Source organism: Camelina sativa, chromosome 3 (genome assembly GCF_000633955.1).
Source record: "Camelina sativa cultivar DH55 chromosome 3, Cs, whole genome shotgun sequence".
Lineage (NCBI taxonomy): Eukaryota > Viridiplantae > Streptophyta > Magnoliopsida > Brassicales > Brassicaceae > Camelina > Camelina sativa.
In genome coordinates, this window is record NC_025687.1 from 10,849,750 (window position 1) to 10,863,072 (window position 13,323).

Genomic DNA, 13,323 nt, shown 5'->3' on the forward strand with positions numbered 1-13,323 from the left:
CAGTCTTTAATAAACTTTGATTTGGCTTGATCAACAGCAATTTTATTTCACTGTTTCTCTTTCGAAACAGGGAGGTTCTGGTTACGTTCAGGGTATTCGATTTGCAAACGTAGAGATGCAAGATGTTGCAAACCCGATACTCATTGATCAGTTCTACTGCGATTCTCCAACAACATGTCAAAATCAGGTGACCTTACAATAGCACTACAACCTCGTGATTGTGATTATTCATCTATCAATACAAAGATGAAAACTTATAATTTTTCTTTCCTTCTTGTTATAAATGCAGACCTCAGCGGTTAAAATCAGCCAGATAATGTACCGGAACATAACCGGGACAACCAAAAGTCCGAAAGCCATCAAATTTGCGTGCAGCGACACAGTCCCTTGCAGTCACATTGTCCTCAACGATGTGAATCTTGAAGGCAAAGACGGTCAAGTTGAAGCGTACTGTAACTCAGCTGAAGGTTTTGGGTACGGAGTGATTCATCCATCCGCAGATTGTCTCTACTCGCACGACGACAAGGGCTTGGACCAAAGTTACAAGTCAGAGACTGGCCACGACGAGCTCTGATGTTCGAAAGTGTTGTTGTTAGTGAGGGATGATATGTAAAATAGTTTTCTGAAGCATATGATATAGTAAACAAGAATTTTATTTTTCACTTTTATAATCAACCATAAAGTTTGGTTGTTCGTAACAGCATTTCTCCACCTTTTGTATCACATGTTTTCTTTCTTTAATTTTTTATACAAATGCGTTAACTTTTGGGTGTGAAGGTTTCACATTTCTTGTGTGTGTGATTGTATTGTAGTTACTCCCCACACCATTATGAAAATAGAAAAAGAGTAACAAAAAGGTTGACTTTAGGATTAGAGAGAGGCACATGGAGAGTGGAGACTCCAAAGGTCGCAATTGCTTGATTGATTGAATTGTTTTGATATGTTTGGCACGTGCGAAACGTGTAGCTGTAAACATCAAGGACCAATGCCAACCCATTTATTTACTCTTTCAATAACAACTCAACAACTACATCACCTAAAGATCTAGTCTTAGCTTGCAATTTGCTTTGTAATGTGAAATGAAATGACCAATTTTTAAATGGTAATGTATATGATAATATTTCTTTCTTTTTTTTTTTTTGTTTCTTTTAGTATGTAGATTTTGTATAAGGTAAATTTGGTTTTGTCCATATACAGAAGAATGCAAAAAAAAGAAATGAATTCCTTAAACCAACGAAATAACCAACTCTATATGGTACATGGACCCGGGAATCTAAAGACGTGCGAGAATAATGATTTTGTTTACCATTTAAATCAAATAATGTTCATCTTCATCATCCCATCTCCAAGAGACTCCAACTTGTTGCAAATTATTGTGACCATAAAAAAAAAAAAGATAAGAGAGAGTGCAAAGTTGTGAAGAACCACAAAGTTTTTGGTAAACTGAGGAGATCTCTAAGTTGTGGGAGAGAGAAGAAAGCTTCTGAGGTAAAATCATGAACTCCCCATTTCTTTTAAAATCTGATTGAATACTCATATATTGCATTTGCTTTCAAGTTCTGGTAAGTCTCTAAAGGTTTATGACTTTTAGAATTACTTTTCTAACCCTTTCTTTATAAGCACATTGTTCAATTCATAGTGCAGATTCATATCACAAATCCTACCCTACATTATATTCCTAGTGACATATTTCCTTTAAATTAATGAACAAGCTTTTAATTTTTAATTTTTTGGTTGTCTCCATATGTTCTTCGAGTTATAAAAGTATAAAGAAGCTTTTTTTATCTTCAATATTTTTCAGTCTGAAGGAAGACCAAAAAACATATTTTGTTTTAAAACGTCATTAGAGTAATAACTAAGTTTTGAAACAGAGGAGGAGGAATGTTCAATACTTAGAAAAATAGGACCAAGTAAAGTCAACATCCCTTTTACAAAAAAAATAAAATAAACGAGTACAACTGTAACATTTACTTCGACTTTATCTACCAGGTGGGATTGAACAAGTGGGATGTTACTTAATTGACTAAAGATGCATCCCTAACCCAACCCCATATCATAGCATTAGGCTATTAGCTCATAGTCATAAACTTATAATATTAGTATTAAGACTAATCATTTTCCTTTTCTCTTAAAGTTGTTTTAGTTTTTTGATTACAATAATTGGAGATGAAGAGAATGTGATGCTAGTTACTATTATTTTAAATGAGGAATAAAAACAAGATCTGGTCCTGACATTGTTATGAATCTTCAAACTCAGGACACAAACCCAAGATCTCTGCTAGAGGAAAAACACAACCATTTCTAGCTCCATGTTTAAGTTTTGAGCTTCTTGAGAGTTTCAAGTCCTGTTGAGAGAAAAATGTCACCATTTATGAAGTTCTTTCTCTTTCTCTATGATTCTCTTTCACCTTCCTCCTTGTTTCTGGTAAAATCATCATTTCTTTTCTCTCTGTTTCACATACTTTTTTTGATTCTTAATGTTTACATTATATGTAATCCTTTTTTTGTTTGGTTGGTTTAAAGGTTCAAAGACATACCTTAACAGCACCATCAGATACAGATGGGGTTGTTACAAGTGGCATAATTGGAGAAATTATATACATTTGGAAGCAGACAAGAATCTTTGTGTTTATACCAATCTTGAAATGCTTAGTGACGATATGCTTGGTGATGTCCTTTTTGGTGTTCATAGAAAGAGTTTATATGAGCATAGTTGTAGTCTTTGTGAAATTACTTAGAAGATCACCTCAGAAAGTAAACAAATGGGAAGCTATAAACGATGATGATCTTGAGCTCGCCAACACAAACTTCCCAATGGTTCTTATTCAGATCCCAATGTACAATGAAAAAGAGGTAACTACTATAACTTTATTGTAACCAACTAAATTAATGTATACTCTTTCTTCTAAATATATATTCTTGTTGTTTGTCACAGGTTTGTCAGTTATCAATAGGAGCAGCCTGCAGGCTATCTTGGCCGTTGGATCGAATGATAGTTCAAGTTCTTGATGATTCCACAGATCCTGCTAGTAAGGTCCTATGTTCAATTTTTTTTTGAAAATTCTTTGATCTATATATATGATTGTTTCCTCTGACTTTAGCAGAGTCTTGACATATGAAATGCTTTTGGAAAAGACAGGAACTGGTGAATGCAGAATGTGATAAATGGGCGAGAAAAGGCATAAACATAATGTCAGAGATTAGAGACAACAGAATCGGATACAAAGCAGGAGCACTAAAGGCAGGAATGATGCACAACTACGTGAAACAATGCGAGTTTGTCGCCATTTTCGATGCTGATTTCCAGCCTGATCCTGACTTCCTAGAACGAACCATTCCTTTTCTTATTCACAACCATGACATCTCCCTTGTCCAATGCCGTTGGAAGTTTGGTAAAACACACTCATCAATATCTTTTTTGGAAAACAAATGGTTCTAATTATGTTAAAGTCAGTATTGGATTCTAGCTAATGTAGAGAATGTGTTGTAACATTTATAGTGAATGCGAACGAGTGCTTGATGACAAGAATGCAAGAGATGTCACTAAACTACCATTTTATAGCTGAGCAAGAATCTGGTTCTTCAATCCATGCTTTCTTTGGATTCAATGGAACAGCCGGTGTTTGGAGAATCGCAGCTTTAAACGAAGCTGGTGGGTGGAAAGATCGAACAACAGTCGAAGATATGGATTTAGCTGTAAGAGCTTGTCTTCATGGTTGGAAATTTGTATATGTACATGACGTCGAGGTACTACAACTATAAATAACCCTATTAAACTCAATCATCATATAACTAAGTACTTTAAAGATTTCATTTCTTTTCTGAAGGTGAAAAATGAATTGCCAAGTACATTCAAAGCGTACAGGTTTCAGCAACATAGATGGTCTTGTGGACCAGCTAATCTGTGTAGGAAGATGACAATGGAAATCTTGCAGAACAAGAAAGTGTCGGCGTGGAAGAAGTTGTATCTCATTTACAATTTCTTCTTCATAAGGAAGATTGTAGTACACATTTTCACATTTGTCTTCTACTGTCTGATTCTACCAACAACTGTGCTCTTCCCTGAGCTCCAAGTTCCTAAATGGGCAACTGTTTATTTTCCTACTACAATCACTCTCCTTAACGCTATCGCTACACCTCGGTAACATTTTCTCTCTACTTCCTTAAAACTCTGTTTTTTTTTCCTCATTTTGTTTTTAGAAAAATAAAAAAGTTTGACGTACGTTGTCAAGTGCAGATCATTCCATCTTCTTGTCTTCTGGATCTTATTCGAGAATGTAATGTCAATGCATCGCACGAAGGCGACATTCATAGGGTTACTAGAGGCAGGACGGGTTAACGAATGGGTTGTTACTGAAAAATTAGGTGACACTCTCAAGTCTAAGTTAATAACTAAAGCTACAACTAAGCTTTACACAAGATTTGGACAAAGGTACGTACATACTAAACCTTTAAAGCATTTTGAAAACGATCGTAACTAAAATTCAGTTTTTAAACATTTTTTTTTTTGCAGACTCAATTGGAGAGAACTCGTTGTTGGGCTATACATATTCTTATGCGGATGCTATGATGTCGCGTATGGAAGATCATACTTCTATGTGTATCTGTTTCTACAGTCTTGTGCATTTTTTGTCGCTGGAGTTGGTTTTATTGGCACATTTGTTCCAACTGTTTAGCACTAAACTTTTGTATTTTGAGATAGCAAATATGTTTTTTTTTTGCTTTAGGAGTGAAGACTTTTAAATCTTTAAAATCATTTAAAAGTCTTAAAAGCATTTTATTTACCGATCAAGCTTTAATGACTTTTTTATTTTTTAAAGTTTTTACCGCCACTTTAATTTTTTCCTTCTTTATTTCTCTTCTTTTTTTTAAGTCTTAAATTGGATGCTGTAAAATCAAAAAGTTTTAAAATTTTTTTATAGATTAATTATCAGCATTTTTTTATTTTTCTTTTGACATCCAGTTCTCTTCACAAATTTATTATTTTTATCATCACCTTTGTATTTATTGACAATTTTGTTATTAATAAAATTACAGTCACAACTTTTAAAGTTGTTTTTTGTAACAATCAGATTTTAATAGTTAAAGTATCTACAGTTAAAGTCTGTGCAGCCAAATTCTTTACAACTAAATTTTTACAATCAAAATCTCTACCGCCACAAATAACAGTCATTATCAATTATGGCCATTAGACCGACTTAACTCTTCTATACTCAAAATATTTTTTTGTTAATGTTGTTATGATAAAAAAAAATGTGGCTAGCTGCTAATATGATCATTTATACAAATGAACTTCTCATTAATCGTTAATACGTTATACGTAACGTAACATTCTATGATTTGTATTTTTCTTTTTCTGCCAATTGTGTTCTTGAAAGAAGAATATATAAGTCAAGGTCAACGATGTTTGAAGATGCTGAGAATGACGTGGTGGTTTGTGATTGGTTAGATGCAATCCACGGCCAATGACCCATGACGCATGTAAACCGCGTACAGCCCCACGAAAACATTCTTCGAAGGGTATGTTCGGTATTCCGGCGGCATTATTGCGAATTGACGTTTTTGTCCTTCGTCTCTATAAAGATCTTCTTCCGTTTTTTTTTACAATTACGGCGTTGCGCATTTAGCGTTGTTCTGAAGCTCTCTCTCTCTCTCTCTTTCAAATTGTTCGGTTCGTCTCTCGCGATCTCTCTTATCTCAGATAGCTCCGGAACTTTGTCGCAGAGGTACGATTGATCTAGATCTGAGCTCATACATTCTCAATTTTCGTAGATTCGATTGCACGTTGTTTCGTTTGTGTTCTTAGGTTGTTGCATTCTCGTTTTTTTTCGATTTGATAATTTGTGAATTTGGATATCTCGCTTCGATTTAGGTTTTTGATGATGATGTTTTGGTTACAAATCGTGATTCGATCTGTCGATGCATCGTTTTAGTCTCTGGATCTATGAACATTTCATCTCTTACTCGCTGTAATTGCGTTTGTATAGATTCTGAATTCTCGAGGATCTATACGATGAAAGCTTTAGGTTTTGGTGGAATCTGTTTGGATCTGCGTTTATCTAATTCTACTTGTGATTTTGTTCATAGTGAACATATTTGATGTTTTCTCTTGTGATCTATATGTGTACTTTTCGTAATTGTGCTAATGCATTGTGTGTGTGTGATGCAGTGAAGCAAGATGGGTTTGTCATTCGCAAAGCTTTTCAGCCGGCTTTTTGCGAAGAAGGAGATGAGAATTCTGATGGTTGGTCTCGATGCTGCTGGTAAGACCACCATTTTGTACAAGCTCAAGCTCGGAGAGATTGTCACCACCATTCCCACTATTGGTGAGTTTACACTTATACATCCATAATTCAGTTTCAGAAGCTTTAGTTTCAACATGGTGATAAAAGAGGTTTCTGATATAGACGATCTTAGCATACAATGTTTCCTTCCACTAGTCTTGATGATTAAACTATAAATTGTGTGACAGGGTTCAATGTGGAAACTGTGGAGTACAAGAACATCAGTTTCACAGTGTGGGATGTCGGGGGTCAGGACAAGGTATGATGATTATTCAACTTCAGAGCATTAAAAAAAGTTCTTTTTCTTTTTGCATCACAACCTGGGAAACTTTTTTCCTACTATTATTGCTGCTGAACTTAGTACCACATGAACTGACAAGGCATAAATATGCTCTTCTTGTTATCAGATCCGTCCCTTGTGGAGGCACTACTTCCAGAACACTCAAGGTCTTATCTTTGTGGTGGACAGCAATGACAGAGACCGTGTTGTTGAGGCTAGAGATGAACTGCACAGAATGCTGAATGAGGTATGTTTTTAAGTGTTATCTGGCTGTTGTACTGAATTCATTCATGTCCAGATGATTCCAGTGTTTCTTGATAGTAGTAAGACAGGATTAGTAAACTTACCAAACACTTTGGTTGGGTTTTTACAGGACGAGCTGCGTGATGCTGTTCTGCTCGTGTTTGCTAACAAACAGGATCTTCCAAATGCTATGAATGCCGCTGAGATCACTGATAAGCTTGGTCTCCACTCTCTTCGTCAGCGTCACTGGTAAATAAAACTTATAATCTCCCCTGCTTCCCTCATGTTGATTTGTTCCCCTGCATATCAAATATTTCTTATGGTATAATTCCAAATATTGAGAAGCTCTCTGATCCATTCATGTCGACGAATTATCTCCAGGTACATCCAGAGTACATGTGCCACTTCAGGTGAGGGGCTTTACGAAGGTCTGGACTGGTTGTCCAACAACATTGCCGGAAAGGTAATAATGTCACAAAACTTCAGTTTATTTTTTGTTTTCAGTATCTTTGAGCAAATAGTGATTCTATCTTCTCTGTTCTTGTTGTTGGTTGTGCAGGCGTAGAGGGAAAGTTTATGGTCGAGTTGATTTGCATTTGCTGAGCAAATCTGGATGCAGGGGCAAACATTATCTGAATTTTTTTTTTGGTTTCCGCTTTTGTTATTCGTTGTTTTGTTTTTTTGGGATATGTGGATGGATTTTGTGATTTGTTGTTCTGATTGTACGTAGAACTTAGAAAAACCACCTTTTATATAGTTTTGGTAATACTGTAATCGAAGATTTAATCTACTGCTTCCGTGGGTTTTTGTCACCGTGTTTAGTTTTGCACTTTGATTCATATGTTGAACTACGGTTTCATTTGAGATCTTCACGGAACTTGATAAGAATTATTTATCATGAACTGGCTGGATGAACTGGCTGGAGGATTGTATTAAATTCAGGTTACAAGCTTTACAGTCTATGCTTGTTTATGATACTTTTGCTGGCAGTTGACGAGTTGTAATGTTTGGTTCTTGATGCTTTACCTATTGATATCGGATTTGGGGTGTTTTCAAACACCTCGGATGATGGCACCGTTCATTTGAAGAACTTCGACCAGAGTTTTCATGATCTTGATGGTGATCCGACGAACATACCAAGAAATCGGTGGCAGATTAAAAAGAAAAGAAGGCTTAAACATCTGGTCCAGTTTCACTCTCGTCGCAATCCTGCCTTGTCTGCGACTACATTCTTCGTATTCTTCTCTGCTCTCCGGCTTTTTGTGTTTGCACAAGCGTTCTGAATCAACGTATAAAGGCTCCAATTTATACTGACCCTCAAACATATCTATGAACATCTTATTCTTTACCGTATAGTGTACCTGCCAACATAAAGCAAGAAAAACATAACCTTCATGAAAAAAATCCAAGACTGACAAGAGAAAACGATTGATTAATGAAGTTTCTTTACAGTAAGGAATTGTCGGTGTTCAAGGAAACTTGTAGTTATTGGGATAGCTCCAGACCAATAAAGAAAGTTCCATCCCACAGCTTTCTTCGCGTTCACGATCTGTCCCCTTCCGGTATCGGGTGACACAGCTTCTCTTGATATGTTTTCCTTCATAAGAAGAAAACAATCACACTCAAATATTGTTATTATTTAAATCGTAAAATGATTAGAATTAAAATAAGAAACCAGAAGTTGGCGTCCTTTGATTATTCTGGAGTATGATTGGTTGTCTGGATTAGTTAAAACGTCGTAGGCTGCTTCAGGAGGCAACCCTAATGTAAATTCCATGTCTATAGTGGACATACCCCATTCTAGATCATTTCTTCTTTCCACCTTCAAACATAACAAAAACGTAATAAATTTTGGGATCTTTATTATCCTTCATTCGACCATGTCCTTGAAAAGGCAAAACAAAAAGAAAATTAAAATATTGAGATTTTGTTTAAGGAATTGGTAATCTTTTACCTTCACCTTAGGAGGGGGATCGTACCATTGTTTCTTCTTCTCTGATTCTCTCCAAAGTTTTAACTGCTCCTTCATCTCATCTCTCTCCTCGTTAGTATCTATATATGAAGACCCTGACTTAGACTTCACATTCTCAGACCTCTTGGACTCATCAGCCTACAACAACAAACATAATCATAGTTAATCTATCTAATAGTGATTTGAGTTCTCGCGCTGACTTGGTGACTTATGGAAAATGAGATTGACCTTAAGAGGCTGTTGAGTGTTCTGACTGATCCAGCCCCAAATTCAGGAAATATACCCATTTCCTCTCTTAATAATTTAGTCCACAATGATTAAAATGATGATCCAAAGAAAGTGTCCAAGAGATAGATAGTAGAGAGACAAAGAGAGGGTCGACTTTCAAAGGAAAATATGTCAACGGGACTATGTAAGGTTTCAGGGACCTAAGGGAATAGATGGATTCATATTTAGACAAAATATAATATGAACTTGAAAGAATAGGGCTGGTGTAGTGTACGACATGTTACCACGAAAAAAAGAAAAAACTCGGCTAGCTCAATTCTCGTGACTTCTTTCTTGTATTATAAGCGAGAGCTGCATGAGGGATGTTTTTGATGGGCTTTTACGTTAAAAATCCGAGCATCATGTAATTAATACCTAATTAATCTCTAGTATTAGTGATTATTCAAATTTTGAGTTGTTGTTAAAGGAAAAATCACAAATATGCATGTTATCGTTCACAGGATTCTGGTCCAAATTTAGATAGAAGATAAATGTGTTTTACCAAACATTTAAGTAAAATGTACAGTCTTTAAGTATATTTTAATTTGGATTGTTTGAATAAGTTTAATTTTAAATAACACTTTAAATTTTTGTTCGATATTGTTTAGGTGAAACTATTTACTCTAAGGTTTAGATTTATATTTTCCAAGTTTCCCTTCAAGTGATTCTAAAGTTAATACATTTTTCTTTTTCTAATTTACTTGTTAATAATGACATGATACACAATTTTTTTTTGTATTCGGTAAAGCATACACATTAATTTTTATGTGTTGAGATGAACATAGTGACTCTGAATAAATTGGTTTTGGAGAACTAAATGTTTATACCAAAATGGTTTGAGGGCATTTCAAACTCCTCGTATTATGGCACCCCTATCTTGAAGATCTTGTACTAGATCCTTGGTGATCTTGCGGATGTACCAAGAAAGCGGTGGTAGATTCAAAAGAGTAGAAGGTTGAAAGGTTTGATTCATTGTCACCTTCGACGCAATCCTTCCTTGTCCACCGCTACATTTTTGGTATTCTTCTCGACTCTTCGGCTTCATGTTCTTGCACAAGCGTTCTGAATCCACGTATACTGGTTCCACTTTCCAACTACCCTCAAAAGTTTTCATGAACTTCATTTTGTTTTTCATATATACCGCCTACCAACAATAAGCAAGAGATTAATTTTTCCAAGATTTATCAAAAAGCTGAATTCTCATAAGTGATAGAAAGAAGTTTCTTACAGAAAGATTTTTACGGTTTTCGACAAAATCTAGAGTTATTGGGATAGTGCCAGACCACGAAAGAAACTTCCAGGCCACAGCTTTTTCCGACTCCACCGTCTGTCTTGCTCCATCATCTGTCACAACTTTTCTTGACACGTTTTCCTTCGTAAGATAAAATGTCACATTTTCAAAATTTTGTTATAAATAATACTCTCATTTGAATCATACAAAGATAAGAAAAACCAAAAGTTCGTGGCGCTGATTGATTATTCTGGAGTATGCTTGGTTGTCTGGATTAGTTAAAACGTCGTAGGCTGCTTGAGGAGGCAATCCCAATATAAACACAATGTCCACATGGCAAAGGCCATCTTCTGTTTCCACCTTCAAACAATGTAAGAAAATTTTGGGATTTTTTTTTTTGCTTAAGACTACTAAATCTTAGCTCTAATGCATGGCAAAATTTTTTTATAGTATTAAGATTTTTTGTTAGCTGATTTGGTCTTACGTACCTTCACCTTAGCAGGGAGATCTTCCCATTGTTCTTTCTTCTCTGCATGTCTCCAAAGTTTTAATTGCTCCTTCATCTCATCTCTCTCCTCGTGAGCATGAATCTCTGGCCTTGACTTAGATTTCACATTTTCAGATCTCTTAGACTCAGCCTACAACAACAAACGTAATCATTATATTATAATCTCTATATGCCTGTTATACTAGTATATTAGTACTGAGATAACTTCCAATAGTTCTCTGGTATATTGATGGAAAAGAAACTAACCTTAGGAGGCTGTTGAGTGTTCTCATTGATATAGCCACCAAATTTACCCATTACCTTCTAAAACTTTAGTCCGCAAAGAGAAAATAACGATCAAAGTAGAGACTACAAGATAGTTGACTTACCGAGGAGAAGAAGTCAACGGCACAATGTACGGTTTTAAAGACCTTAGATAATAATATATGGACTCTGATTTAGACCAAAAAAATAGTATATGAAATTGAAAGAATATGTGTAAGTGGAGTGTAGGATACGTTTACTTAGTGTGGAAAAAGAGAAACTAGGAGCTCAATTCTCGTGACTTTTTTTCTTGACGTACAAGTAAGGGCTATGAGAAATGGTCAAATCATTTCACAACACAACACAAAGATAACTTTTAAATCTATCCAAGGAATCAAAAAATCAGAATTCGGACAATGGATCTAGCAATCGAAATTGTTACCTTCCTGTAAGCTGCACCAGTTGGGAGCTAGCCATCAATTGGACAAGATGCCGTAAGTCATAACATATTACATACCATGCTATCAGAAAAAATTACCACTTTAACCTGCAATCCGAAATGATAAACAGAGTCTTAGTGATCCTCAATTTGTGTTTCAATTAAACTCCATATCATTCGAATGCAAACGGACCAAGCATGGAGGAATCTAGACCAAACGACATTAAATAGCATCTAAGGTAAAATCTTGTATCACAGGCATGCACTGCTTGCAAGGGTTAAGAAAAAAAAAGATGACAAAGTAATCTGAACTTCAGACATTTTGCATCTATGATTATGTTTTACAGGAAGCAGATGAAAAATTGTATTCATTGGCGTGGGCAATATATACTACGATCCAAGAAGAACTAACAACCTTAATTCGTTTTTCAAGTACTGGCATACAACTGATATCACACCGAAACCAAATTTTGTCAATTGCAAATCCTAAATTCTCGATCAAAGAAGCAACGATTAGTTGATTACTACTCAAGAGTCAAGACTAGCTCAAGTCATAACAATGCAAACAAATTAAACACAACTAGAGCCAAAAGAATAATATAGTCTGCATTAGATCAATACATGTCGGCCGGCGAACTGAGAAACCGAAGAAGAAAACGGAAAATTATCAGGTAGACGAAACGGTGCTTGCCCGTCGTGGAAGAATACAACGGAAAGCAGAGAAGAAGAACAACAACTTAATCCTGCTCATGGATCAATAATGTCGTTTAGGCCCATTATTAAGCCCATTAAAAATCCATTTCATTGTAGAAACTGATTGGGATCATTATTAGGAAATCCAATAATAGTAAACTATGTAGTAAAATTTTGTAAACCATCAGGGTTTAAATTAAATTCAATGGTTAAGACATTTTCTCGGTTAAAAACTTTATTGAACCGGATCTGTCGTTTACAGCGAAAAAAAAAGTCACGCGTTGCCAATAATAGAAACAAGTGCGTTGCGAATCATAAAGGCATGATTTGGTGGGTTATTTGCATACAGGAATTGCACTCACTCGCGCAACGCGCGTTTTGTGCGAGTGGGAGTCAAATAACGTGCTGTGATTGGCTGAGAAAATAGAAATAGTAGTGATATAGCTCCTCCCTTCCCTCCTTCCTATATAATTTTTTTTTGACGACTGTCTCTTCTGTCTCTGTTGAAGAGAGAAGAATATATATTTTTTTTTATTGGAAAAAGGAAGATTTGATCCCTACTATTAGTAGAATACTAAGAGTGATTATGAAATTTATCCATCATATGCATAGCAGTGAGCTCCCATAGACTGTACATGGCTTTTATGCGTAATTGCCATGATCCACTAAAAAAAAAAAACCTGCGGATCAGATAATATATATTAGCTATGAATGTTTCGGCCACCAAGTTGTTTTTTTTTTCGTTTGGACTGTTCACATTGTCTTTTTCTGCGGTTTTTTTTTTTTTTGTTAATAAGTGTACTGCAGTTATATAAGATACACATATGCTACCCAAATTTTACAGAAATAATAATGATGATTAAGCTTATATGAGTTTCGCCTAAAATATCTAGAAAAACTTGACAAAATATGTATTTGAAGAAAAAAACTAATAAAAGTTCTATCTATTTTCAATGAAATGAAACAAATGTAAACTCCTAAAGGCTGACTTATGCAAATATATGTGAGTAATATGGGAATATAAAGGAGCCAATGATTGGGTAAAAGCCCAATACATAATTTTCTTTTTTGATTTTTAATGGAAAAGATTTAATCAAATTGTACAAAATCACACTTTATCTCCTCACAAAGAAAACAGATTTGTTCCAAAGTGCATCTCTCTC

The 13,323-nt window shown here is 35.3% G+C and overlaps 5 protein-coding genes across 7 annotated transcripts; 3 read left to right on the plus strand and 2 right to left on the minus strand.

The window, feature by feature from the left end:
- Positions 21–765, plus strand: LOC104776472 (probable polygalacturonase At1g80170). The gene is made up of 2 exons (XM_010500554.2): positions 21–187; positions 290–765. Exons 1-2 carry the CDS (start codon positions 116–118, stop codon positions 572–574), a joined length of 357 nt encoding a protein of 118 aa, XP_010498856.1. The 5' UTR covers positions 21–115; the 3' UTR covers positions 575–765.
- On the plus strand, positions 2,053–4,726 carry LOC104776473 (probable mannan synthase 3). Of its 2 annotated transcripts, XM_010500555.2 has the most exons (8): positions 2,053–2,425; positions 2,524–2,853; positions 2,936–3,034; positions 3,140–3,392; positions 3,500–3,747; positions 3,828–4,141; positions 4,238–4,432; positions 4,514–4,676. In XM_010500555.2, exons 1-8 carry the CDS (start codon positions 2,360–2,362, stop codon positions 4,674–4,676), a joined length of 1,668 nt encoding a protein of 555 aa, XP_010498857.1. In that variant the 5' UTR covers positions 2,053–2,359. The 2 variants fall into 2 exon arrangements, with proteins under 2 accessions (XP_010498857.1, XP_019099161.1); XM_019243616.1 differs by lacking the exon at positions 2,053–2,425 and having other exon boundaries at positions 2,761–2,853; positions 2,936–3,029; positions 4,514–4,726.
- On the plus strand, positions 5,609–7,644 carry LOC104776475 (ADP-ribosylation factor 2-B). Its single transcript, XM_010500557.2, has 7 exons — positions 5,609–5,726; positions 6,170–6,326; positions 6,473–6,543; positions 6,692–6,811; positions 6,938–7,056; positions 7,189–7,270; positions 7,367–7,644. The coding sequence occupies exons 2-7, from the start codon at positions 6,179–6,181 to the stop codon at positions 7,370–7,372; spliced, it is 546 nt and encodes a 181-aa protein (XP_010498859.1). The 5' UTR covers positions 5,609–5,726; positions 6,170–6,178; the 3' UTR covers positions 7,373–7,644.
- On the minus strand, positions 7,917–9,217 carry LOC104776474. Its single transcript, XM_019243617.1, is given in 7 exon segments — positions 7,917–8,122; positions 8,124–8,168; positions 8,258–8,404; positions 8,483–8,629; positions 8,762–8,917; positions 9,008–9,042; positions 9,045–9,217. Coding segments are annotated over 7 exon segments (675 nt in total). The 5' UTR covers positions 9,067–9,217; the 3' UTR covers positions 7,917–7,999.
- LOC104776477 lies at positions 9,770–11,255 on the minus strand. Of its 2 annotated transcripts, XM_010500559.2 has the most exons (6): positions 11,154–11,255; positions 11,032–11,040; positions 10,766–10,915; positions 10,500–10,637; positions 10,275–10,418; positions 9,770–10,190 (listed from the first exon to the last, which is right to left on the minus strand). In XM_010500559.2, exons 3-6 carry the CDS (start codon positions 10,838–10,840, stop codon positions 9,894–9,896), a joined length of 654 nt encoding a protein of 217 aa, XP_010498861.1. In that variant the 5' UTR covers positions 10,841–10,915; positions 11,032–11,040; positions 11,154–11,255; the 3' UTR covers positions 9,770–9,893. The 2 variants fall into 2 exon arrangements, with proteins under 2 accessions (XP_010498861.1, XP_019099163.1); XM_019243618.1 differs by having other exon boundaries at positions 11,032–11,255.